Raw genomic sequence first — 27,453 nt, 5'->3', positions numbered from 1 at the left:
TTTACTTACTGTTGTAAACGACGAAGAAAAACAGAAACTAGAACTACAACATTTTGGAAATTTTAGCTTGAAAAATGACTAAAACAAATAACTGATTATCAAAATAGTTGGCGAGCTACTTTCTTTCAATCAACTAATTGATTTATCGACTAGACAACCCAAGGCGTCCATTGGTACCAACCATGTCATCCTATAGCCTGTCGGGAAAGGTGTTAAATAATGTTCCAAATTTTGGCTAATTTTTGTGGAGGGAACAACCGGCTCGGCCATTTTTACAGGGTTCCCTTGAACTCTCACCTCAAGATATCTAAATGAAAATGGGTTCTATGGGTGCCCACGAGCCGAACTTGAGAGTCGCTCCTTTAAATTAAAGCTGTAAATTTGTTGTTTTTAAGGGAAAGGACAACCAGTCGAACATCACCTAACATGTACAGATACACAACACATTAACAAAGGATTATTAAGGAACTCTAAACGTTAACTTTAGTGGTATCAGTCTAGATAGATAGATAGATAGATAGACTTGTGATTCAAATCCACACCGTCAACAGTGCACATAAGAACAACATTTTGAATTAAATATGAATGTAACTATACATCAGCAGCAAAAGTGCTGGTGCAAATAATAAATATAAAAATAAATATTAAAAATATTGTTCTTAAATAGCATGTATACTATGATAAAATGACAGAATTCTTGATATCCAACTATGTTTTTTTGGTCATTTTTCAGAGGCCCCATTTGGCCACCCCTATGAAAAATGTCTGCTTGCGCCACTGACGTCATTGTGCGCACTTCCAACGTCTCACTGCGTCTGCTTAAAGCCTACACTGACAGATAACACACTGATAACTCAAGATGTAGCTTCACTTTTTAAAGGTGGCTAGTTTTAATAGCAGAGCACATGTATTTAAAGTATTTAGTCTGGGAGCTTTTTGGAAACGACGTCAGTGTGTAAGATGGCAGCCTGGTCCAACAGGTGGCTCAGAGGAAACTTTTAACTCCACTACAAACAAGTGTTAGTGTGTTAACAGTGTTAGTGCAATGAGCGCCATTCAGTGACCCGCGACAGAAACTATTTTGGCCAAAGATCAATAATTTCATTTAACAATGGCGCAACTAGCTCTGCTTTCAATTTCCACTTACTTGCTTCTGGATGTTGTCCTGTCCCAAAGTGTTTATGCTGAGTCTTCTCCCTGCCAATAAAGCAATTATAATCCCATTGAAGCAGCGGGGGTCCTGGTCAGAGTGGACGGAGGTCTCCACAGCGCGAGGAGGGCACGGTCCTGCACGGGGGGACGAGGGAAAGGGGCTGTAGGCGCCGCGCGCTCCACGGTCATTCCCGAAAGCCAGCGACTGACCCACCCTGCCGGGTTAAAAATAAAGTGGGCGCATCCAGTACATGATCTGTGCGCGCAGGGGACGGACATTCCTGACAAGAGCTGGTGACTCTAAATGGCAGAGACACTTCTGATCTCATGTACACCCCCCTCACACACACACACACACACACTGCTCCACCCCGCCCCGACCCGGCTCTAATCGCACACACAACACCCTCAGAGACCCTCTCAGAAATGTCACCTCCACTGCTGCCTCTGCGTGCCATTCACATGCAGCTCAGACAGCAGAGGTCTGGACATGGAGACAAGATCCTCACATTACAAAAGATGTCCATCAGTGAAAACACCTGTCAGACACTCTGACAGCAGCACATTTATTGAAGTATTTTGAGGTATTTACTTAAGTATTTCCATTTTATGCTACTTAGGGTGAGGTCAGGCAATTTGGGACACTTTTTGGCAAGAAAACCACCTAAAACTCTGAAGACTACCCTGAATGTTATATATTTCTATAAAGAAAATACCGTAGCCTAAAACTTTAATTAAAAGCCCAGTCCCTTTTACCAGCCTGGTGTGGCTACACTTTAAGACAAATAAACACCTGTCTCAATTAGAGGCCTGGTCTGGTTGCGGAGCAGATCATTGTTATAAGTTCTTCTGATGTATAAAAACCAGCTTGTTGACTAACTCAAATTATGTGTCAATTCCTCGATAACCCTGTAAGTTATTCATATTCCTTTAAACTGTAAGGGCCCTCAGATCAAAAGAAAGAAAGGGGTTTTTCATAAAAATGAATCCATGTTGTGAGTATTGTTTTAACAGGTTAAAGTATGCCTCTAGTGCTGTAACTCACTGTCTCTCTGATGCTCAGCCCCTTTTGATTTGGAAGAACTTAAATTATGTGTTGTGTTTTTTTAAGCATTAAAGGTCTGCTGTGTATAGGATTTAGTGGCACCTAGTGGTTAGGCTGCAGAACTGAAACATCTCTCGTGTGCCAAGCGTGAAGAAGAATTCCGCAAAAATGGCAAAAAACAATGTCTGGTTTGTCCGTTCTGGGCTACTGTAGAACATGGCAGACTCTGTGGAAGAGCACCCATTCTGTACGTAGATATAAACGGCTCATTCTAAGGTAACAAAAAGACAACACTTCTTTTCAGGTTATTGTAAAATCATAATTATGAATACTATACGCCATCTGTCACGAGATGCCTCTAAATCCTACACACTGGACCTTTAATCACTACATTAAATCTCAAATCGAAATAATCTTAAAGTATTCAATACAGATTGTCTTCAGAGTTACAAGCAACATTCTGTGACTGCTTATCCTATTCAGGGTTACGAGGAGGCTGGAGCCTATCCCAGCTGACATGATGTACTGTAAGAGGCAGGGTACACCCTGGACAGGTCACCAGACTATCACAGGGCTGACACATAGAGACAGACAACCATTCACGCTCACATTCACACAGGTAATTTAGACTTACCAGTTGACCTAAGTTGGCCAGGTTCAAACCCGAAACCCTCTTGCTGTGAGGCCACAGAGCTAACCACTGGACCACTGTGCCGCCTTCAAAGTAACTTGTTGGGTAAAATTCTGACTAAATGTTTCTAAAAGGTGTAGACTGCTTAGAAAAGGGGCCCTGATCATCAAACCAAAACAAAGAAGATATTTTGAGAACAGCTTTTTCCATTTAACTTTTCCATTTAAAACAGGGGTGTGAAACATACCACCCGACGGCCAGAACCAGCCCACCAATGGGTCCAATCCAGCCCACTGGATGACTTTGCACACCTAATATTCATGCACTTGTGAAGGGTGAGAGGTTTCAGGAGCAAGTTAAACAGTGAGTAGCTTTCTTCATGCAAAATGCTGCTTGCGAGGCTTTTCCACCCCGGACAAGAATACAGTTCTTTTCTTTCATGATCAAATTGGACAGTATGCAGCCCATGAACTAAAATTAGTTTGACACCCCTGATTTAAAAGAAGACAGAACTTCTCAAATATGAGGAACAGAAGAAATACATGCAGGATTTCCCCCCAAAAAAACAATACACTCAGAAGGAGGTAATCCCTTTCGGCGGTATATTCATCTGCAAAGACTCTGCCCTCTGCCTGTATTTTCTTATTTTCCCTAGTTTCTGTGTTGGGACGTTTATGGGCGTGAACACTCGGAGCGCTCAGGTGAGGTCGGGGCTTTATAAAAAGGTAGTAAGCAGGTGCCAGACCATAAGCAGCAGGCATCCAAGAGACACAGTGCCAAAAAACAAATGTAACAGGGTCAAATGCCAAATGAATGTGAATCTGGGGTTTACTTTCACTTTCACTGCTGATACTGTTTACAAACTGTATCTGACCAACCTTGCATAGTGATCCTTAAGGTAAGAGAAACAGTGAAAGCACAAAATCTAAGCAAGCATGCGGTGTCAGCTTTTGGTACTTGACAGTTTTGGATGCTCCAGGCACATTTAAATCAGCACTAAAAGATAGAGGCTCAGTATCCGAGCCTACTTAGACTAATTGAAAATGATTAAATCAAGGAATTTAGGATTCTGATATACTATCACTGTACAGGACAATTAAGGACGTCACACAAACAGATGATTGAAAGAAATGGAGAAACAACAGTTCACTTAAAATATGTATTGTATTCATAAAAAAATGGCCAAACACACAGGCCACTTAACATCTTATTAGCAACAGGAAGCAGGGTGTTTATAATAAAATACATTTACAACACATCATCAACACATAAATAACTTTTTACACAATGAAACGAGAACTTAAAAAATATATAGAAACACATAAAAAGATATCAGTACAAAAGGTACAATGTTCCTTCTCTCTGGGTCTTCAGTATTTGTGTCTCTTTCTCTTTGGTTCCCCCGGGAACGTCTTAAAAACCGAGCGCCGCTGCCAAAAACAGTCCTGAACCTTCAACTACTGTAAATAATATGGCTTCATATCTGGATACAGCTGACCCAGCTCTGACTGAGAACAGTCCTGCCTCTGATCGGCGTCTGCATAGCTTCAACACTGTACAAACAAAAACAGAATCACTTTTTAATATGTAACATCAATACATGCATTAACGAGTTTCTGTGCAAGCGGCTGTAAACACAGCACCGTGCTCTGCTTGTAAAAAACAACCCCATAAAAACTGTAAAAACACATTCAACAGCATTTCAAACAGAAGGCAAGAGGAGCGCAAATAAATACGACTTCAGAAACAGGTGAGAAACAAAAGGCCTTAAACTCAGCTGACGCAGATTCAGGGTACCGAACTGTGTCTTTATCTTACTGCAGCTCTTATATAAAAACACGAGCATCATCCCGGAGCTGCTGGGATCTTCAGTATCTTGCTCAAGGGCACTTTAGCAGTCCAGATGCTTGCAGACACACGGGATTGACCCAGACAGCTTTGGTTGAAATCTGCCTACTTGGCCTTTGACTTGTTCTATAAAACCCACTACCTCCTTGTTATGCTACAAATTTAGGACTAGATTTCCTGCAGCAAGAGTGCTGCCGAGTGGTTTCAAATGTGCCGTCCCTACACAGATAAATACATATATTACAAAGTCTTAAGAGTAGCTAAATAATTCTAAGCTTTCCTCCAATACACAACCTTATAATTCAATACATAGCTTAGGGGCTGTAGAGAAGTTATCAGGGAAGTGAGGAGGGGGGTGAACTTTGTATTTCACTCTGTCAAAAAGCAAAGCCCCCCTCAGGGTTATCAATGCTTCCCTCAAACCTTTATAAAGTTTTTATTTATGTAACTATCAACTACATTGCAAATGAAGGCTGAAATAAAATTTGGGACAGGAAAAAAAACACTCTTATCCCCCCTGATAATCTTTGTACAGTCTCTTATATCTGCATGTTGCTGCAAAACTGTTGAAGGACATCTGAAGTTCATTTTCAGCAGAATGAGGCTACGTTCACATCACAAGGCAACGGTGGCCCAAATCTGATTTTTCTGCACTCATGTGACACAGATCTGATTTTTCCACATTGAATTCATGAGTCAGCTTTCCTATGTGCCGTGACAGCCTTGTCATGAGGCTCCAACAGATATTGGATTGTAGCCCCGGTCATCCTAAAGTTTGGAAGAACTGTTCCTCCGTGAAACCCTCCATAAAGCGGCCTTTTGGCCACACCCACACCTCTTTCTCCACAGAACTACCAGCAACAGCTGCTAACAGAGCCAGTGGACGAAAGCCAATTTGTACAACAGCCTATTATCCCAAAAACAAGTGCCCATATTTATCCAAAATGATACTTCTCCGAAAATATGCTACACACTCTCCCAGACAGCAGCACATGGCTAATAATTATGCAGAAAGATGTCATTAGACCTTGATCACACAGGACGCATTTTAGCAGCTGGAGGCGCCTTTTTGTAATTGATTTTAATGAGAATGAAGCTTTTTGCTGCGCTCTAAGAGCCTGCAGTTTTTGCTGGGGCACTCTGAATGCCTCGAGTTGACAAAACTTCAACTCAGAGCAGGAAAACGCCTCACATCATCTCCGCCTTTTCTCCATTGTCCAATCAGATGATTTGAGAGGCGGGCCTTCTGTGGTGGTCATGACGTTGTTTACAGTTGGTAAACAATGGAGGAATAACTGGTGGTAGAGGTTGCTGGATACTCAGAACTATACGGTCCAACGATAGACAGCAGGTCGTCATACTGCCCCTGAGTCATCCTATAATATGCCTGGAAATGGCCATCATGGAGGAGAAGCTCCTGGACCAACTGGTGGTACTCCCCATGATCCACCCTCTGTTTTAGGGTCTCATGTACCCACACGGACCTCCGTTTCCCTGTGACCAACAAACTATTTGCTGACAGCCTCTCACCCTCAACCAGAGCTACAGCAAGTACCCTCTGCCTCAACATTTTACGAACTAGATACACCTAAATTTGAAACAACTAAAATAAATAAAAAAATAAAACAGTACACTGATTAAACGGGAATGAAGCATGTACAGCTATGGCATTCATTCTTTACCCCAAATGCACGCTCCAGAAATGTGATGTTTTTTGTTGTTATTCCATTGCACATGTGTGTGACCTTATTGGTTGTATGTGAGTTTAAGGGCAGAGATCAGTTCACACTGACGTCGGATGTGTCTCATTTCAAATGTGAATGTGAACAGTCCAGGCAGAATGATCAGATCCACGGAAATAACTGGAATTGCAATGTGAACGCAGCCTTGGGGTTTTTAAAGTGGTTAACAAAAGCAGTGCCTGAGGAAATAATTACAAATATGTGCTGCAACAAATCAGGGTGAGACAGTATTTGTAAATAATTCTGTCATGTGTATGGATGTGGTTTACTTCACCAGGACGATTCAGGTGTTGCCTCAGTTGAAAAAAACTGAACTGACCTTCAAATGCTTTCCTATCTCAGTGTTACAGCTCTCATTTTATTGTCAAATCTGACTTCAAAACAAAGCCGTGAAGTATTTGCAAAAAGTGCCCGACCCTGATGTGGAGCAGTGTGATGCTGCCTTCGTTATATGGTCTCACGTGACATGTCACTGTAACAACAAAGCTGGCTGCATCCATCTATCATACATAGATAGATAGATAGAAAGTAAACACTGGTGAAAACACACTCGTGTATTAAATATACATCACATCAGTGTAACCTTTGATTATTTGTTGACTGACTTTTAAACCTCACTTTAGAAGGTTCTCTAGCTACGACGATGACCTGGCTGTCTAAGTCAAAATATGGTAGAAATCATTAGACACCATATAACTATCAAGGGAGCTAAATGGCTGATATTTATCAGGTTATAATTAAACATTTTAATCACATGAATGAATCAATTAGGTGGAAAAAACTTGCAGCCTTGGATAATTAAATCAATCGTCTAAACCTTAACACAATAAACTAAATGTGCCATGCGAAGTTATCCCCTCAGACATCTAACAAATCTTTGGTAAAACAGGATTATGATTGTTACAAGCATTCATGTACATTACAAATACAAAAATACAGTTTCAATATTTTATAAAAAATACCTTCATATAAAAAAAAAGCTGCTTCAACTTTGTGACGGGGGATCAATGTAACAGTGCTCTTAGAATTAAAAAAAAAAGTCAAGTAAATAAATTTCAGGTGCAAATTGAAACGACAGACTGACTCCGTGCTGGAGACGTTTTAGTCTAAGTGCTCACTGCTAATGTGTCTTCATGAGTCCTGCAGATTTAGAGAGGAAGACATCAAGATCAGCGATGACTGCTGCCTGTCTTCTGGCGACAGTGTCCAACAGTCGGTGGGGGAAGGACGGAGTTCCAAGGTCCACCTGGAGAAGAACATAAAGTGGACATGACCTCTCCTCTAGCAGCAGCACAGCGTCTCTCCCTCTCCTCTCTCACTGTGTAACGTTGTCCAGCTGTAGATGGGCACCACTTCCCTGGCTCAAGTTTGACTTTACAATTTCGTGTTCATCAGATTTTTTTAAACTGTGTATTTCATCTGATAACAATACAAGAAACCCTGGTTTGCAATTCATAAGTATTAACTACCAAGTAATGCTGGCTGTTACTGTTACTTTTTCCCACAGCCTTTTAGTGTTTTGAGACTCCCACATTCACACACACTACCTTTATCTATCTATGATCAACCCAAACATCTTTGTTTTTACTGGCAGTTAAACTGCTGCAGTGCTGCTGGTGAGCACAACAAATTTATCAGCCCTCTATAGCAACTGGGTCTCACCTGAAGCAGGTAAATGACCCTGGTGGCTTCTTGTCCACCGCGTCTAATTGGCTGCAGGACCCAGCAGCTGGGCATCATCTCCCCTCGGACAGCATCCACACTGGGACGGGGCAGTGACTCCTCGAACACAGACTGCATTGCCAGCACGCACAAGCCACCCTGAGGCAGAGAGCAGAAGAAAAACCATCAATAAAACAGGCAGTGCAGCCTTTTGATCAGCCGAGAGGCAACTGTACGCTGACACTGATAACCAACAGCTGACACGGTTTCTTCCACACCCACTGCCTCTGGGTCAGGGTTGTTTACGCTCAGTGTTGTTTCTGTGAGCATGAGTAGTGTCTAAATATCATGTCGCACATTTTGTTGGAGACAAACTAAATGCCACACTGTTTATCATATATTGGTCTTCATTAAAAAAAGACAGCGCTGTCCAATCCTGGTTTGCAGCCACAGTAAATGGAATTTTCTCTCTCAAACTAAAGTGTAACTCTGTGTACAGCCATGCTGCAAATGCTCAGTGGACCTTACACAAGGGTGACTCGCAGTAATCATCAGGGCTGGCTGGCTGATTTTGCAGCTGTGCTTACCTGTTTGGACTCGGTGCTGATGCAGCAGAAGTCCCGCGGCTGGCTGAGGTGGCAGGTGGACGGATCTGTTAGTATGTAAACTAAACAGAAATACAGAGAGAAATGTGTCAGAGAGGAAAAATGGTTGATGAAAACCTGGGAAGAAAAGTAAATATAAAAAGAAGCAAGGCAATGAATCAGAACTTTATCGCTAAACAACACTGAAAAGCAATTTATTTTCCAACCTTTAGAAAAAAAGCAAAATTCAACATATTTACACAAAAATATGATGATCTCTTATAATAAACTTTACATCAGAGAGTAGACACCAATAAAACATCCGATCAGAGAAGAGAATATGACACAAGACGTTGCGACAAATACGACATACTGCAGGTGTGAGAATGGAGCTGGTCATGCAATACAATAAGCTCGTCAGTGATGAATGGGACTGTGTTCTTTACTGTACTATACATAGCTAATGGGTGCAGACGCATCATTTGAAGTGAATACATTTGCAGGGTCCATAAACACCTTGCAGAAATATAAATAGTTTTGCAGCAAAGACAAAAATATAAATACCTTTCTCTATTTATATACTTGCAACAATAGAAATATTACTTGCAAGGTAAACTCGCCCATTACATGAAGCTTACATTGCAATAAGTATTTATGAGTATCTTATAAACTGCTACTTTCGTTAATGAGTATTTTCTCTAATGTTTCAGGCTGGCAGACAATGAATAAGAATTAAATAAGATTTTTTTAAAATTAGCATGTTGTGGAGAAATTTAGATCCTCTAATAATGTAAACGTAGTAATAACATAATGTAAAAACACTCCCATTACTATAGAATAGAACAGAAAATACTTTGTCTACTTTCTATATGCAAAAGGCAGAAATTTATAAAATGTAGTGACCAAATTTTTATAGACGCATGCCTTTTACAAGCCAAAAGATGTATAGCATTGACATGGAAAAGCACTCAGAGACCAGATTAGATTATCAAGAATGGTTTCAATGTATATGAGGCCCATTTGTAAGATACGTATGTTTGTATGTGTTATTATGCAATGTCATTGTAATGGTGTCTTGTAAATCCATGAAAGTTGGGCACATGTAAGTGTGCATGACATAAAATAAAAGTCAATCAATAAATCAGTCAGAAGCTCCATTAAAAGGAGCACCAGGTACTCGATGGTGAGGACTATATCAAGTTAGAATAAATGGATATAAAGTGAAGATACGACAAGAAAAGGCACCACATCCAAAATTACCTTGGTAAAACTTGTTGTACATAAAAGTAAAAGTGCTCAATGTATTATATATCTTATATTGTGAATTATTACAGATAAAGTAATGTGTAGGTAGCATCTTACTTTGTGTTTTGTTGAGATGGAGCTAGTTTTACCTATTTCATAAACTGATGGGCAGTTTACGTTTAAAATTATATTTTAGAAGATGATTGTTTATATTTTATTACATTAAATCTTAACTTATAAAGTAACTATTTGTCTGATAAATGTGTGGAATTCCCCGCTAAATTGTAGTGAAGTTAAAGTACACTCTAAAAAATGATTCATGGGGTCAGTGGATAATCCTTACAATAAAGTTTTTCAGCATAAAGAATTACATTTGTTACATCAATGTGTTTTAGTCAGTTGACAACTTATTTTAAGACGTTGGTCAAAATCAAAAACATTTTTGACTCAGATGAAATTAAAATAATTAAGTTGGAATATTAAATAAAGTGACCACTAAATGTCACCACAACTTTTTGAAAAATATTATGTTGGCTCAATTTAATCAAGCTTTTCAGGTCAAAGCAAATCATGTTGGTTTAATTAAATTAATTAAGTTAAATTAAAATAAAATAAAATTAAGTCTACTTAAAAAGACATATGTAAATTGTTACTGTAATTTTTTTAAGTTGAACCATGGGGTTAGTGGATAGCACTTGAAATAAATAAGTTATTCAGCATTAAAAAAATTGTTTGATTAGGATTTTTGAGTAGAATGGAATTAAAGTAAAGAAGTTAAGGCTATTTTAAATAAAATAATTTGACCACTAAGTATCACCACAACTTTTGAATAATAAATATTAATATATTTTTTAATATATTTATATTGGTATATTAATATTCATATTAATATTAAGTTGATTCAACTTAATAAAGTTTTTTGGAGGTTAAAGCAAGTCATGTTGGTTTTACTAAATTAATTAAGTTTGTCAGATTATAAAAGACTCATAGGACTGACTCAATAATGCCAGATTTGGAACTACTTAAAAAGATGCATGCAAATTGTTACCGTCATTTTTTAAATTGAACCAGTGGATTATTTTTTTAGAGTGTATAAAGTGGAATTAAATGGAAATACTTAGGTTAAATACATCTATCTCAAATTTGCACTTAAGTACAGTATAGCTCTTGATTAAATTTACTTCACTGTATTCCACCTCTGTTACTATAATGTATAGACTCCATGTGAGGACATAGAGTAAGCAGATGTATTAGCTCACCCAGCTGAGTGCTGTCATCTAGTGGTCGTGTCCAGACAGAACGGACTGACTGATTATACATGTGGCTCTTGGACAGCTGGCAGATTATGTTCCACAGACTGTCCAGCGGTCTGTCCAGCTCCCCGGCCCCGAGGAAACCATGGACAGACGGGCTGGAGGAGGGCTTGTAGTAAGCCTGGATACCTCGTTCGTCTCCCTGGTACCTAAATAAACACAGGCTTAATACGTCAGCAGATGTCTGTGATTCTGACCGGACATTAAGCCTTTATTTTGAGGCTAATTAATCTCAGAAGGAGAGGAAATCCTGACCATACTAAGGGACTGGATTAAAGGTAAATTATATTTGGATGAGTTGATTAAAGACAGTGACTGAGCTCACCTCCAGCCTGCTGTGGCCTTGCCCCTCAGCAGATTGCTCAAATCCCCAGACGAAGCTAGTCGCACCTGTAGAGAGAGAAATTTACAATTCAACCTGATACAAACATTAGTAAATAAAAACAGGAAGAAAGATTTGAATGTGTATTTAAACAGATGTATGTAACGGCTGGGATGTTGGATGCTTTGCTGAAATAAAAAACAGTCTGTACAGCAAAGAAATATTCTTTTAAATCAGGTCTGTGTTACCTCAGCCAGAGCTCTGCCAAGGAGACTAGATGTGATATCCTGGTAGGTTGTTGATATGGAAGAGGAGGAGCCAAAGGAAGCGGTGCGTTGACGTGTACAGGTTGAGGGTGATGGGGATGAAGCCATCAGGGGCTCAAACCCGATGACAGGAGGGTCAAGGCGGACATCTAGCGAAACACATGGATGTTACAGGGTTACTACAGCTTAGAATAACATTTTGTTTGTTTTTTTCTTTTAGATTAATGAACCCTATGCCTTTTAAGGCTTTTTAAGGATCCGCAGGAACCCTGTGACAACATGGAATTTCAATACAGAGACTATAGAGGGGTTTAAGCGCCGCAATAGTGACAGACATGGACAAAACTACATTAGAATCATGTACTGTATATTACTTTCTGAATTTAAAATGATGTCAATGATTCTTTGCATTTGACGTTGTTGTATTTAAGAAAACTGAGTATAGTTTTGTCAACTGTTTAGCCCAGGTCTGTTTGGGTGTTTGTGATTCACAGTCTGGTCCTTACCATGGGCAGACAGCCAGACTCTCTGTGTCTTCACACTTTGAGGACCACATATAGGGGGACGTGTCCTGACCTTCAGCCCTTCATCCTGAAAACCTGTGATCTGAAGGAAGACAGAAACAACAACACATTAATCCTCATTCAAAAATACACAATACAACAAAGACATAAATACAAGATATTTGCACCATAAAACCAAGCCAAAACATTTCATTTACAGTCTTGGATTTTTTTAGCTGTTCATTGTACAATCTCTAGCAGTAGTGCACCAACCTGTCCAGTCAAAACTGGTCTGTTGCCGTGCTGTAGCTGAGCTGTGTTGCCGCTGTTGTAACCAGATGTTGGTCCAGAGGAAAGGCTCAGGCTGGATCCAGTGCACAAGGTGCTATTACTGATTCTCGTCCGATGCCTCAGGTCATCCTGCCCGACACAGGGAGACGGAAGATACCAGTGAGATTTTTGCAAGTTTTGTGAATAAAACTTAAAGTCCCTTAAATTCCACTCACAACATCTTGTATTATCCATATTTGTCCATTTGAACCTAATTCATTGGCAAATACAGTCTGATATATACAGATATATACAGATAAGTTCTCAAATCCATCTAATGTAGAGCTAAAATAATCGATAAGTTAATCATCTGAAATTCAACTGTCAATCACTTTGATGAAGAGGTAACTGCCATTTATGAAGGAAAAACTCCAAATATCTGCTGATATGAACTTGTCAAATGTGAAAATTTGCTGTTTTTCCTCTCTTTTATATGATTGTAAGTTAAATATTTGTGCTTTTAAATGTCCCTCAGACAAAACAATCAGTTACACAAAGTTATCTTGGGACATTTTTCACTATTTCCTAAAAATATATGAAACAAATAATCAAAAAATAATCAAGATATTAATTTTTAGCTCTTATCTGTTGCTTTAAGTGGGTTGACAATAGCACAAAGAAATACGGTTTGCCTAAACTCAACGTCATGTTGTGACACTTAAAATTAGTTATGACAATACAATGACACAAAAACAGACCTTGGCTTCCTGAGACAGGGCCTGCTGCTGAAGCCTCCTCTTCTCCTGCTCAGTCCTTTCTCGCAGTCGTTCTCGCGCCTTCGCAATCTCCGTCCTGGCCTCCTCCCGGGCTCGGCTGTAGTCGCGCAACAGCTGCTCGATGTCAGACGGACACTGGCCTTCTCCTCGTGCGGGGTCTGATATTCTGTCATTTAGATAATTCAGTGAGAAGTCAGTCAAGATTATGTTTCAAATTTGAGACTATTTTGTGAGACAACTAGAGTCTTACCTGGTGCTGTCTATCACCTCTTGGCGGAGCTGTTGTAGGTACTCGTTGCGCCGACTGGGCATGGCGGCAGACACCTTGGAGGAGGAAACAGCCTCTTGGGGAGCGGAGCGAGGATGTTTGCTGGGACTTAGACTACGAGCTCTGCGGTAAGTCTGGAGACGTTCCTCTCTCTCCTGCCTCAAACCAGCGATACTCCTGCGGTGTCTGAGAGGAGAGATTCACAGAAACAGAAAATAAATAAGGTCAAAAATGAGGCTTTTAGCAGATTTTGGAATACTTTGAGGTGATTTGGGTCAGTTTTAGGGCTGAGTATTGGACCTTAATGCCTTCTCAAAAGCAGCCTAGAAACCGTCTGTATGTATTTTTTGGCGCTTTAAGCACCACAAGCTGAGTACCATCTAGTTCCATTATATTCGAGAGAAGGCAGACATCTGATACGGCCGATAGTTCACACCAAAACAACCTAGATTGATAAATAGCAATACAGGTAAGAGGGAAAATATGTATTTTAGATTTTTGGGTAAACTGTCCCTTTAAGACAACTAAACTATATCATATAAAGAGTGTTTGGGTCATTTGTATCCTTACCTATCATACAGCTGCTGTTTGGTGGTTGCAGAGGTTGACGGCTCCAGCTCTTCTGTGGTCCTCGGGGACACCATCTTCAACAGTGTATCTGTCTCTCCGAGGCCGTAGTGCAGCTTGGCCTCTGTCAGCTCCACAGTCAGCGGTGTCGGGTTCATACTGAGGCTGACCGTCGCCATCACCTGCTCTCTCTCCTGCCGCAGCCTCTCGATCTCTCTCGCCCTTCTGTCGCTCTGCGTCCTGGATTCTACATTTGAGCCGTAGCTCTCCATCTCACTCCACTCAGCGCAGTTTCTGCAGGTGTCGTGGTCTTTGGTGGGAAATGCGGCTGGTTTGTTGGAGCATTTTGACGGTTGAAGGTTGATGCCCGACCAGTTGGTGAACTTGTTGTGCAATGGCAGGTCTTCTGGAGCTATGTGGTGGTTGTGACTCGGAGACACACTGGTGACGGGTTCAGTGTTCACGAGGATGTCTGTGTTGCACTCGCTGGGTGCCAGTGACACCATGTCGTCCTCCTGAAGCTGAACAGTCCTGTTGCTGTCGGGGGATGGATTGTAGGAATCAACGCAAAAATCTACTGAATCAACTGCAGGTCGTGTGTAGCTTGATGCTTTTCCATGTCTTGTGTTTGCCTGCTGTTTGTGCATATCAGTCTGTCTTAAAATGGGAGAGATTTGGCTCTGCATTGTTAAGACTTTTGTTGAAGTGGAAGTCGTCCACTGCTGAGAGGTCGCCTGCCATTTGGAGTCTTTGCAGGTAGAATTCCTCCTGTCTGTGTCTGTATATCTGTAAAGTGATGAACTTATAGAGTACTCATCAGACCTTTTAGGGCTTGAGCAAGTCATGTCACTCACCTTCTCAAGTGAAACAGATTCTGATGCACAAGAGGAAACATCACAGTTGTGTCTGGGGGTTTGATCACCCTCTGAAACAGTCGTACATGCTGATTGTTTGCTAGAGGTAAAGCTGTCTTTCTCAGAATTATGGACTTTACTTACATTCTGATATTTCGGAGAACTCAGCATTGATTGGTTTCCTCTCTGCTTTCCGCGTAATCTTGTTCCCACAGTCAGAATTGGAGACGATGCACGGTCTGTGTATGTGGCTTGTTTCTTTAAGGCAAGTAATGGGTCATTTCTTATGGAAGGATTCTCTTGGTAGCCGTTTTTCGATGATCTGCGGGACACTTCGGATATTGCAACACTTTTGTGGCACGGTGCATCAGGCGTGACCTGCTTTGAGCCTCTAGAGGAAGCAGATCTGACACGTCTTTGACATTCACCTGCAGTCTTTATTGGTGTTTTTAGGTTCTCTGATTGTGAGACAGACCTTTGTGATGCAGCAGAGGTGTTGAAACTCAGGTCAGGCATGCTCTGCATCTTTTGCCCATTCTTGTCTTGAGACACACTGACAACCTCAGAGCCAATCACTTTGACTATGACATTGACTTCATGAGATTTGGACGTCTCATTGAGTATCTGATGAACTTCCCTCTCTGCTGGTGTTGAGGATCTTTCTGTCTGGATGCCAACGTCTACGGCTGTCTGAGTTGAGCAGTCTCTCTGTTTGCAGTCATGAGACTCACTGTAAGACACGCTGATATTTGACATGTTGACACTCCTCCTCGGACTGGACTTGAGGGCTTCGCCTGTTCTCATTCCCTGGACGTCTCCAAGTAAGTCTGAGGTGCTGTCGATCAGCTTTGAGAGGTGAGCCGACATGCTTTCCATGCTGGCCCACGTCGGAGATTCTTTAATGTCTGCTTTGGCTCTCTGTGTTGCAGGTACATCGGTATTACTCCTTTTGTGCCGCTCTCTTCTCTTTGGAGCGCTGCTGCAGTTACCAATAGTTACCGACTGAAGGCCACGCTCAGTTTGAGTGCCATGCTCACATGTCTTCCTCCTTTGGGTGTGCGTTTCGCTTTCCTGGGACTCTTGCTCAGATGAGTACACAAACATTATTTCATCCACTTGACTGGAGTTGTTACAAAAACCACCAGGAGCATCTTTAATTGCAGAGCTGCCGGTCACAGTCAGATTGGCTAAATGATTGTGAATATCAACAGATGCCTGTTGAGAGGGCGTGAGCTGAGATCTTTTGTCCCCTTGTTCCTTATAATCTTCCACGCTGCTAAGCGTGCTGGACAGCCCCTTGTTGGTGGCGTAAGTGCTCAGATGGGAATAGAAAGGCGAGTTCTGCCCGTTCAAACCATCGCCAACGCTGCAACATCGTGTTATACGCTTCTCAGCGCTGTTCAAAAGTGGGGATTTACAGGATAGGTCAGCGGCACTCCCGAACGCAGGGTTCTTATTATAACAGTGTTGGTTTGATTCATCGTCTTGCCACTGGTGAACAAAAGGGTTGATGTCACTGGAGGCAAAATGCATAGCTGAGTCCTGCTGTGGTTCTCTTTTCTTTGCATACGGGCTGATATTTTCTGCATTTGTCCTTTGAGATGTTGTTTGAGGGGGCAAGGAGTGTCTTTTTAGGGCATAATCTCTACTAACTTTCACCTCACTTGTACCCAGGGCTCCAGCAGGACAATTCTTCATTTTAGATTTGCTCACTGACACAGTAGTTGAAATATCTGCAGCCTGTCTGACTTCTTGTTTGCCATTACTCTGCACACCAAGCTTTACACATTTCGATAAGAGCCGGCTGTGATGCGCTCTGGTGGTTATGTCATCCTCCTCATCCTCATCTGATGACTTAAGAGACGACTCAGATGAAGAGGTGGGATGAGTCTGGATCTTGGACCTTTTGAACCTCTTAGACTTTGCCTTTTTGGACACAAGAGCAGGATTATCCTGTTTATCACCAGGTGTGTTTACCTGAACCTGTTTTGACACCACAGATCCATAGCAACATGTATTTCTGATGGCACTGCCCTGTGGTATTTTCTGTTGTGGCTGCATAGAGCCAGAAAGACTTGCTTCATGTTTTGCCTCTGCAAAGATCTTTGGAGTCAGTGTCTGTTTGTCGTTTTTCATTACACAATCTCGTTTACTGTCAATTTGATTATCCTTAACAATTTTGCAAAGTGAATCTGAAACATTTTGGCATTTACTGTGGTAATTCATATTGATCACACAAGTCTGCACCAAGTTATTTGAATGATTCTGCGGACAGGTGATGTCATCCTGTGCTGTGCGTCTTGTTTCACAATTTCCATCACGGCCAGGAGAAGCAGCAAACCCTTTCACTGAGGCGCTCTCATGAGTGGGCGTGCACTGGCTGCTTTGACATTCGTGCATTTTGAATTGAAGGCTTCCTCCATCAGGAAATAATTTTATGGCTCCAGATGTGTCAGGACTATTTTGGAAAGGCTGAATGTTCCGTTTGTAAGTGCCTTTATCTTCCACACTGGATGTGGTTTCCATACTGACATTTACGTGATTACAGCCACAATTTTCTATTGCGTCACCCTCGCTGGGAGGTGTTTCATGGGGTATTATTTGGTGATGTTCAGGAAAACAGCTCTGGGTGTCTGCTTCATTTAAGCAAGCATGTTTGATCAAAGGATTAAGATGGGATGTTACTTTCTGTTTAGGTGAATCCTCCATTTCTTGACACAAAGCATCTTTCTCCACAGCGTTTCCATGAGAGTCGATGGAGGAATTGCTCAATAAGGACGATCTAACTGGTTGCAAAGTGGGGTTGCTAGAGTGCTCAGACTCTACGTTGCTATTGAGTGTCAGATTTAATTGGAAGTTGTGGTTTTTAGCAGAAGAGTTTTGGAAAAGGCAATGATCAGAAAAGGTAGGAGCATGTTCAATCTTCTGAGTTACTTCAGTAGAGTTAAACATGTTGCTCTCATGGCTAGTCCTCAATTCAGCTGGCATATCAGATGCCAAGTGCACACTGTTGTCTATTGCGTGTTCACTTGTCGTCCTTTCCAATGAAAGGTGACCTTCAAAGGTTACTCTTTCTTTCACCTGATCACTCATTTTATCTCTCAGCTCTCGGTCTACCAATCCATTTTCATCACTATTACAGCCAAAATGACACGCAGAGGATGACAAGGCATTCATGCTTCGACTCCTGCTCTTTCGGTCTCCATTGCTGCCAATCAGCGACAATCTCATGTGCTCTTTCACCACTTCTGAGATTCTCAGGTCAATGGCGCTACAAATAGCATCTGACTTGCTCATGTGTTTTCTACTTTCTTGATGTTTTCTGGGGTTATCAATTAGTGAGTCACCCCCTTTTGTTTCTGCAGCAACTTCCTGTATTGTTACATCTTTCTTTTCAACTACTTTGCTCTCCCCCGCAGAGGTGCCATTCTGAGAACTATTGTAACCACATTCAGAGACCTCAGAGGTCTCGCAACTCCGTCCAAGCTGCCTGCTCACGGGATCAGAAACTGGCGACGCCTCTGACGCTACTGTGTCTTGTCTAATGCTGCCACCAACACAAACAGAATCAAATCTGGGGCTCTCAGCTTCCGCGGCAGATTGTTCCCCTTTTGAGTCACTGGTGTCATTATTGTCACCTGGCCAAATATCTTCCTCGCTGCCAACTGATGCAGAGCAGAAAGTTACCAACTCTCCGCTGTTGCTCCTTTTAGGAATTTTCAGGCTGCCGATGAAAGCATCCTGTTGGTCTTTGTTCCTCTTCCTGGAATTTTTACAAGCTGATTTAACAAGCTCCTGCTGTAGAGCAGTGTGCTGCTCAGCGCCTTTGGTTTTAGCCTTATCCAATGTTTTGTCCCTTGTGAAAGAGGCATATTCGGTGTTCCCAAGCTCATGTTGCTGTACATTTTTCAACGTATCTGTTGCACCATGTAGATTGCATTGTACTACATCTTTCGTGCACAGTTTGAAGGCACATGATGGGTCAGACGTCATGTTCAGGACTTGATCTTGGTAAGGAGGACTTGCAGAGACGTGCAATACTGATTGACAACCTGACACACACATTTCAGTGTCAGAGGACATCTTAACGTCAGTGGCAATCGTGTGAGATACATCTGCAAACACCGGAAGCAACTTTACTTGTGATGCTTGTTTAGTGAGGTGAATCTCAGTGGATGACACAGAAGCGGTTTGATCAAAGGTCATTAAGGATGCTTGACTTTTGATGCTCCTGAATTCTGGAATATCTCCAACTGCCTTCGCCACATTTTCTACTTGTCCCTCCGATTGCTCTACCCAACATCCTACATCCTTCAGGGCTTCGTTTGGTGTTGTTAGAATCGGAGAGTCTTGAAAATCCACTCTTTCTGATGTGACACTTGAAATTTCCACACTGTAGCCCTCCACTGTAACACTCACACCCTCAGTACTGGTGGATGTTGAACTACAGCTTGTAGATCCACTCTGAAAGTCTGAGAGGTTCATACTGGTTGGACTGGGACTGCTGCTGCTCTCTACACCTCTCAACATCATTTTTCTCTGGAAAGGCAAAGAATCCCTGTGAATTCTGGGACTGTCTGCTGCATCGGTGGAGGACCAGGCATCTGTGAGAGCCAGCATGTTCTCTGGCTCCCTCACACTGCAGCTGCTCAGGGAGCGTGGGCTGCTGGCCGAAGTGGTCTGCATGTTCCCAAAGTCCTCAATCATTTTATGCACAATGTCTCTGCCTCTGGAATCTGCTACTAACGGGTTGTGGGAAAGAGGCTTCCTTGCTGCACCACTATGTCTTGATTTTGGGGAGCCCTGCTGACTCCAGTACGCCTCTGCTGGGATTACCTGAGGTTTCTGCTGGCTGTCCAAGTCTAAACTTGTGTCTGCTGTTCTATTGTGCCGCATGGACGGATGGAAGCAATCTGTCACCGATGTGTAAGTTGGCACCACTCTCTGGCTCAGCTTCTCCACTGTTGAGTATTTCTCACTGCTCCCCACAGTCAATGAATCTTTAGACATCTGACTGTCTTCGCTCTCTGCTTCACTCTGAGCTGCTTCTTCCTGTTTCAGCTGCTCTGCTAGTGCTGTCATATAAGCAGAGGACAGCGAATCCAGAGAGAAAAGGCTCTCACAGTCTGACGTTCCTTCATCTCGGTCTTCTTGCTCTTCCTCCCATTCCGTCAATCCCTGCTGTCTCTCGACCCATCTGCTGGTCTTGTTCATCAGAGCCTCTGTGCTATGCCACCGCCTCTGTCTAACATCCTCAAACAGTGTCCTTTGGTCAAGCTCCTCACATGAGGCAGCTGCTTTAACAGTACAATTGCTTCGGCTCATCTTGGTTTCTTTAAGGCACCTGTCTCTTCTTTGTCTCCAGTGAAATTTGCTAGCTATCTTCCCCAGAGGTTTGGGGCTTCGTCCTCCATTTCCACCTGATGGTGGCTTCCTGAACACTTTGGAGAGAGCTGTTTTTAACCTGGGCCCCACAGAACGAGTGAAAGTCTTCTTGATGGTTTCCAGTCCGTTGCTACCTGCATGAGGTTGAGTTATCGCATTCATGCAAGGGACAATCTGGTTACTGGGTTTGCATGTGGTGGGTCCTTGTATATTTTCTTTGCTGTTTGGCTGCAAAGCCGTTCCAAGTGGTGACTTCAGAGTAACTGCTGAGCTCTGATCCGATCTGTTCTTAAAAGACAGGTTTCTGTTTGGCAGCAGAGGTTTTCTTTCTGGTCGTTCCCGACAGGGCTGAGCTTGGGGCTCCTCTTTGGCAGTTTGTCTGATGTTTTCAGAGGAGCTTACTCTGCTCCGGCTGGCTTGGCTTTGTCCTGAGAAGAACGTACCAGAACAACTCTGGGTTCTTTGCCGAGGAAGACACTCATCCGAAACCCACTTCCTGCTGTCGATGGATTCAGAGGTTGTGGAGGAATTTGACGTCAGCTCTATGGATCTGTTTCTCTTGAGGAAGTGCCTGTCAAGGAGAAGATTTAAATTTTGTAAAATATTTATGTATGGGAGGCACAAGCAACCACAAAATATCAAGATACAAATGCAAGATAAAAAACTGCGGAAGCTTTTTTGGGACAGTAGAAGCCTACGTTAGTTATGCAAAGAAGTTTGCCTGCCCACAACACAATTAATGACTATGTGCGTACCTGAAGATCGGGGTGTTCTGTGGGTAGAGCCGGGACAGAATATCTGCAGAGAAAGAGTGTCTACGAGAAACAAATGGTCTTCCTCTGAGTTTCGTAGGGGACCCCAGCTCAGGAGACTCGGGGCTGTCTGGTGCTGGAGGCAAGGCGCTTTCCAGCTGCTGCAATTCCCTCTTAGCTTCCAACAGATGCCGCTTGCGGGCGATTCTCTCCAACTGGTAGTGCAACTTTTTCCGACGGATGCGGCTCTCGGCACGGCAAAGGGCGTGATGCTTTAGAAGTTCCTCCTGCACCGCCTTCTTCCTAGCCCTTGCCACCTGAGACGGACCATCCACTGTCTGACCTTCCTGGTTTTCAGATACCTGACTTGCCACTCGCTCCAGGAGGGGTGCAGGGATAAGGTCAGTTTGCACTCCGGACTCTTGGGTGATTCTTTGCTCTACAGTTGTAAGGCGCTGTTTCTCCTGGAAAATCCACTGCTGGACTGTTGGGTAAAGATTTACAGAGGGAGATCATAATAAACATTCATCCGTGTACTGAATTTGATGTTGTTATCCATTTTGGTTTAAAACTATGTACAATTTTTGTTTGTATTTGGAAGTTAACAGGTATCTGCATGAGCAATAACCTTTTGTATTAATGTGAGTGTGTTGAAAGACGACTTACTGTCATTGTGTTGCTGTCGGAGGTGGGCCTGCTCCCTCTCCAGCTCTCTCTCAGCTCGCCTCTGTTCAGCCTGAATCTCCTGTCGCAAACTTTCCACGTAGCGCTGCTGCTCCTCCACGCGCTGCCTAGCAGTAGGCTCCTCACTGGGGGAAAGAGAGGCACCCAGCTGGCCTTGGAGCTTCACTTCTTCGACACTTTAAAACACACACAGAGATCCAGGGTAAAATACAAAGTAAGGAACTGTGATTGAAAAAAACAAAAAATGGAAGAAATCCTTTCAGCTCACCTTGGTACAATTCCATGTCTAGAATTAAGCAGTTAGGTGGTGGCAGGTTTAAAGTAAAAGCTACTGTTGTTGGTTTTCAGCAGTAACCAGGCAACGGCTGAGCCTGTCCTGTAAACAGCTAACTGGGATTGTTCAGGAGGGTGGGGGCTAATGGAAACACATGCCATCTCCACTTTGAAACATGCATGAAGCATTGCCCTATTTCTACATGCATGAACATGGTACAAGACATGTACCTCTGATGAAATATGTATGCTGTGAGTTGGCAGAATGAGATCTCTGCACACAACACACACATGTTCACAGAGGGATGAACATTGTGTTGCTCTGTGAATTTCCTTTTTGGAGGCAGTATTTACCTGAGGTCAGGAGTCATGGGGCAAAGGTCAATGTATGTGCAGGTCATGCCACCTTCACTGGCCTGAGGACAGATCACAAAAAGATCAACTTTAATATCAGAGATAAATAATACACAATCACAAATATTCTCAGAGCAACATATAATGTAAGTGATCTGAAACAATAGTGTGTATCATTGGCATTACAGTTTATCCACAGCATCTCATTCATCTGCTCATCATCAACATTATCACGACTGTATCATTTTTATTTTCAACTGAGCAGCACCCACCCGTCTGCGCTCCCGGAGGACGGCAGCCTCTGCTGGGTGGTTGAAGCGGAACTTATGCACTCCTCCCAGGGTGATCACCGTCCCTGGAGAAAGAGAGACACCTCCTTGGTCACAAGCTGTGCTCATCCTGTAGCACTGTGTTGATGTAAGCTGATGAGGTGTATGTGCTGCAGTGTATGAGTGTACATGAGTGTGTGTCTATACGTTTACCCCTGGGAAGAATTTTATCAGTGCATATTTAAGTGTCTATGAATATTTAATTGTACATTAACCCATATATGTTATCAAATCTCATCTGTTCAGTGTGTGCATATAATTGTACATTAACCTATGTGTGATATCCAGCAGAGCACAGCTATTACATGACCTCAATTCTTAATGTCAAGTGCTGTTCAGGTCTGATTTCATGCTATGTTACCACCACTCTGTTTTTTTACAACACAATGTTCTTTAAGTATGAAGTTTTGTTGTTACTTATGTTTGGCCTTTATTTTGCTATGAGCAATAAATTCATTTACACTCACTAGTTACCTCTCTAAATGGTAGTTTATAATGTCAGCTGCAGAGTTAAGACGTCATTGTGAACAGAACTGTTCTTGGTCGCATCTTGGTAATAAAATAACAAGTAATACTAAACAACAAGCAGTGGTGGAGGAAGTATTCAGATTCTTTACTAAGGTAAACTAATACTACACTGTAAAAATACTGTTACTAGTAAAAATCCTGCACTGAAAATGTTACTTTACTCTAAGTAAAGTACTCTAAAATGTTACTGTTATTAAAGTATTAAAAGTAAAAGCACTCAAGGTACAAAAATTAATTGATTCAAAAAAGTGGTACTTATTATTATTGCTTTGTAAGCATGAATTTGTTTTTTTAATTTACTTCAATTGTTAATTAAGTGTATTTCTTCCTACCAAATTCTTAATTATTTATTTTATTTTATACTTATCATTTCTCTTCGTAAATATGATGTGATGTAAGAACTGTGCTCCTTGTTCTAAATAAAAATGTAAAAAATAAAATTAAATTAAATTTAAAAAAAAAAAAAAAAAGGTAAAAGCACACGGTGTAGAAAATTTTAAATCAATTTAATGCACCAAAATAATTAATTAAAAACTGTTTTGTTTTTTTTAAACTTGTATTTGTGAAACTGAAACCATGAAAAAAAATTTTTCAATAAAATGACAATGACTTACTCAATTATCAAAACAGTGGAAAAGTGGAAAAACGTAGAATATTTCCCCTTCACGTGTAGTGGGACAGAAGTAGAAAGTGGCATGAGATTAAATTACTCAAGTAAAAGTTTCTTACATCTGTCCTTTAGTACAGTACTTGAGTAAACGTACTTATTTAAATTCCACCACTGACAACCAAACCAACCAGAACTCAAATCTTACAGATCATAACTTTCCCTTTCTACTCTCTAACAAGTGTCATACCTCACCTGAGCTTCTAAAAGGCCTGACAGTGACAATAGCTGCATTGGGATAATAAAATAAGAAAGAAGAAACCATATCAATCTCACATCAGATCAGATATTAAAAACGTGTGACAACTTTCTTCTTGCTGTTTGCCTCGACTACAAAACATCCAATCTGTGTAAGGTGTGCGTACAAAATGCAGTGAGACCAAGACGGTGTGAACAAAGTGTTCTGTTGAGAACACGAGCTGACCTTGAGCCAGTCTGCAGGGCTCGGTGACCTCTCTGTCGTTGAGCAGGCAGACGCAGCCCGGCAGCGGCCTGAGTGTTACCACACCTCCGTGGTTTTCAATCTCACAGCTGGCACTGCCCTGCAGAACTACAAACAGAATGCAGAAGAAACACAACACACATACTGATTTAGAGAGCTGTGCCACTGCAGCTACTGTACTGCTGAATACACTCAGCGTTCAAAGCAGCGTTTAACGAAGAGTGAACAGTTTGTGTAAGGATTTAATGTTTTACTTTGCACTCTCATTTAATACTTAAAATCTACTGTGTATTTTCATATCTTCTGCCATGTTTTATGCTGCATGTTTTCTCTGCTGTATGTCTACTCTAAGATAATTTATTATCGTAAAATGCTTTGAGGATTTCCACTTGTTCAAAGTACAACAGTTCTAATATAGTTTGAGCAGCTGGACGAGGAAACATGAACACCAAGTGAATAAATAATACCTATATGTGGGTCTTCAAACTCCTCCTGAGGTCCAATGCGGGTAACTCCTTGCTGTAAGAAGAAAAGCATTATGTAAACATATATTCAAAGTGTACAAAAATAAAAACATCAAAACAACTACTGTGCATTCTGTGCTCACAACACAAGCCATGGTGGATATAATGACAAGACTTAAACACAATGATCCGTAAAACTATTGTCCTTTCACATCTAATCTTTCATTTAGCTGACAGAAAAAAATATAATTTGTTTACTTTGAAGTCTTATCTAACAGAATTAAAGGCTTTCTTATGCGGTGTCAAGACCACATGTGTTCCCAGGTGGCCTCCACTCTTCACATGCAGGAAACAGTGTAATTGTCAGGCCTAAGGGTACGCTTGTCATTGTCAGAATCAGGACAGCTTAGGCTCCCCTGAGTCCTAGCCTCAGAACTAAGAGCCTCTTATCCAACAGAGCTTTATGCATTGCGGAAGATACACACACACACGCACACATATACACAGATATGGGAGCTCGACAGGACAGTTGGAGGGTAGAGTGAGAAGAAAAGACAGTAGAAACGCACCTTTTCTCAAGAGTGTTTCTAGCAGAACAGAGAGAAATAGTGGGAGGAGGAGGGGGAAGAATCTAGTAGGGAAAAAAAAGATTGTTTTAGTCGAGACAGCTGACAAATCAGGAACTTTGGAGTTTGGAGAAATTGAGAAAAAGTAGAGCAAATGCAAAGAATATCAGTTTGTGGGAGATTGCGTGATGTTCAGTTAAGTGATGTGTCTCTGGGGATGATGGGAAATGTACAGAGCAAGAGAGTGAAAGTACACGTTTCATACATCCAATACAACTAACATGCATCACACTATTAATATTAATGTTGAGTGCTACACTTATGAAATTCTATACTTGACATGTTTTCTGGTATTTACACAAAAATCACTGCAGAAAATTCACAAAGTAAAGACTTCATCAAGGGGTACACTTACAGTAAATAACACCAAAATAAAAAAACATTACTATTTATGGACACAATGCATCTATCATACCCTGAGGTGATAGAAGACGACCCCGGTGCTGAGGACATCACCATCCAAAGTAACCAGGTGTGGCTGGAGCGAGTTGATGAGAAATCCAGCCTGGTCTCGGTTGATGTCCACGCTGTACTGCTCCAGCAGCTCCTTCTTGTCTCTCCAGCTCTCCGACCAGTCCTTTGTCAGCTGCTCCACCTGAGGAAGAGACATTGATGAAGATGATGGAGGAAGGTAATTAAGAGGGTGTGTAAATATCTGTGGTAAGAAAGACAAAGATGATAACTGCAGCCACTACTAATTCCACTACTTCTACCACCAGTAAGTTAAATGATTAAGATTATTTACTGTATTTTACTCTATATTAAATCCCAATGTTTCCCATTTTTTGAAGAAGTTTCAAAGTCAGAAGAAAAACAAACTGTTTGACAATGTGTCACTGATGTGTATTTATTCCTACACACAGATTTTGTGATATCCACTGCTGAAACATCTGCAGCGCTCACAGCACAACAGAGGTGAATGGAATCTTGTTTATAGACCTCAATGCAGTCAAAGATTGCATCTGAAAATGAGTTGTTTTCATGTTTTCTTCAAGAAATAATGTCCTAGTTTCACTATCTTCTATTATTATCTATTGAATTGTTCCCGTCAAGTCAGAAGTCGACAAATAGTAGGCAATAATATCGAAAACTTGCAGGGAAAAGCTATTTTAAAACAGTAAAGAGTAAGCTGGAAAAAATATTAACTGTAACCTGGGTGAACTGATTTTTTAAGTGCATTTCATTTGCAAAATAAATCTGCACTGTGTATTTCTATGTTCTCTAAAACCTTGTGACCTGAATGGAGTTTAAAATTCAGTACCTGTCAGCTGAAATAATACTGCACAACACACATTTGTGATGATGGACCCAACAGCAGGTCAAGGAGGTTAGAGAGTTCAAAGGGAGTAGTGGAGGGCTGACACATTCTGATCAGTAGTATGCTCTGCCAAATTCTCACTGGTTGGACCATGAATGGTGTTTATTTTCAAGCTGAAAACTCCCTGCCGGGAGCACTAGAGTGCTTTTGTTGCGCAAGGTTTTGTTTTTTGTTTTTTTTTTTACTTTGGTTGCATCTGGTTGCTCTGATATGAAATATCTGCAGGAGTAAAAATGCCAACACAAGGTAGGGTACTTGGTCTGGATGAGGGGAAGGCTGAAGCACATAGGGAGAGGGGACAGCCCGCGGGTCTATACAGCGTCTTTGTTGTTTTTCAGCACTTGTGGTATTTGACCCGACCCTCCTCCACTATGTTTGGATGACTGGGTAAGAAGTGACAGTGAGGAGCGCAGTGTTTTACCCAAATTTTCAATACTTAATGGTGCCAATAGTGGTGCTGGTGTTTGTGACATAGTGTAAATACACACTGCTCCCATTGCAAAAAAAATCCAAAAAGAAATAAACACTTTGGTGGACACACAACGCTACCTGGTAAAGTCCACTCAGTAGCTGACTTCGCTAA

At 41.6% G+C, this 27,453-nt stretch overlaps 2 protein-coding genes across 7 annotated transcripts in view; both read right to left on the bottom strand.

Moving 5' to 3' along the window:
• Positions 1-1,499, bottom strand: part of sptb (spectrin, beta, erythrocytic) — a 73,747-nt gene extending 72,248 nt beyond the window's left edge. For 3 of the 4 annotated variants that reach the window (XM_050061048.1, XM_050061049.1, XM_050061050.1), the window contains exon 1: positions 1,148-1,499. The gene's annotated coding sequence lies outside the window, so the exon portion shown is untranslated. The remainder of the gene's footprint in view (positions 1-1,147) is intronic. The other variant, XM_050061047.1, reaches the window with a different exon arrangement.
• A 2,480-nt stretch (positions 1,500-3,979) lies between these two features.
• Positions 3,980-27,453, bottom strand: part of stard9 (StAR-related lipid transfer (START) domain containing 9) — a 59,007-nt gene continuing 35,533 nt past the window's right edge. For 2 of the 3 annotated variants that reach the window (XM_050061618.1, XM_050061620.1), the window contains exons 15-32: positions 25,968-26,147; positions 24,930-24,981; positions 24,445-24,570; positions 22,769-22,851; positions 22,497-22,558; positions 21,852-22,045; positions 21,189-21,669; positions 14,198-21,004; positions 13,610-13,813; positions 13,342-13,525; positions 12,587-12,733; positions 12,317-12,416; positions 11,793-11,959; positions 11,548-11,612; positions 11,169-11,371; positions 8,668-8,747; positions 8,081-8,239; positions 3,980-7,664 (exon numbers count right to left, since the gene is read on the bottom strand). In XM_050061618.1, coding sequence (XP_049917575.1) covers positions 7,539-7,664; positions 8,081-8,239; positions 8,668-8,747; positions 11,169-11,371; positions 11,548-11,612; positions 11,793-11,959; positions 12,317-12,416; positions 12,587-12,733; positions 13,342-13,525; positions 13,610-13,813; positions 14,198-21,004; positions 21,189-21,669; positions 21,852-22,045; positions 22,497-22,558; positions 22,769-22,851; positions 24,445-24,570; positions 24,930-24,981; positions 25,968-26,147 — 9,420 coding nt within the window. In that variant the 3' untranslated portion in view covers positions 3,980-7,538. The remainder of the gene's footprint in view (positions 7,665-8,080; positions 8,240-8,667; positions 8,748-11,168; positions 11,372-11,547; positions 11,613-11,792; positions 11,960-12,316; positions 12,417-12,586; positions 12,734-13,341; positions 13,526-13,609; positions 13,814-14,197; positions 21,005-21,188; positions 21,670-21,851; positions 22,046-22,496; positions 22,559-22,768; positions 22,852-24,444; positions 24,571-24,929; positions 24,982-25,967; positions 26,148-27,453) is intronic. The other variant, XM_050061619.1, reaches the window with a different exon arrangement.

Source organism: Epinephelus moara, chromosome 14 (assembly GCF_006386435.1).
Source record: "Epinephelus moara isolate mb chromosome 14, YSFRI_EMoa_1.0, whole genome shotgun sequence".
Lineage (NCBI taxonomy): Eukaryota > Metazoa > Chordata > Actinopteri > Perciformes > Serranidae > Epinephelus > Epinephelus moara.
The sequence above is the reverse complement of the archived record's forward strand: the minus strand, read 5'-3'. Positions and strand labels throughout refer to the sequence as shown.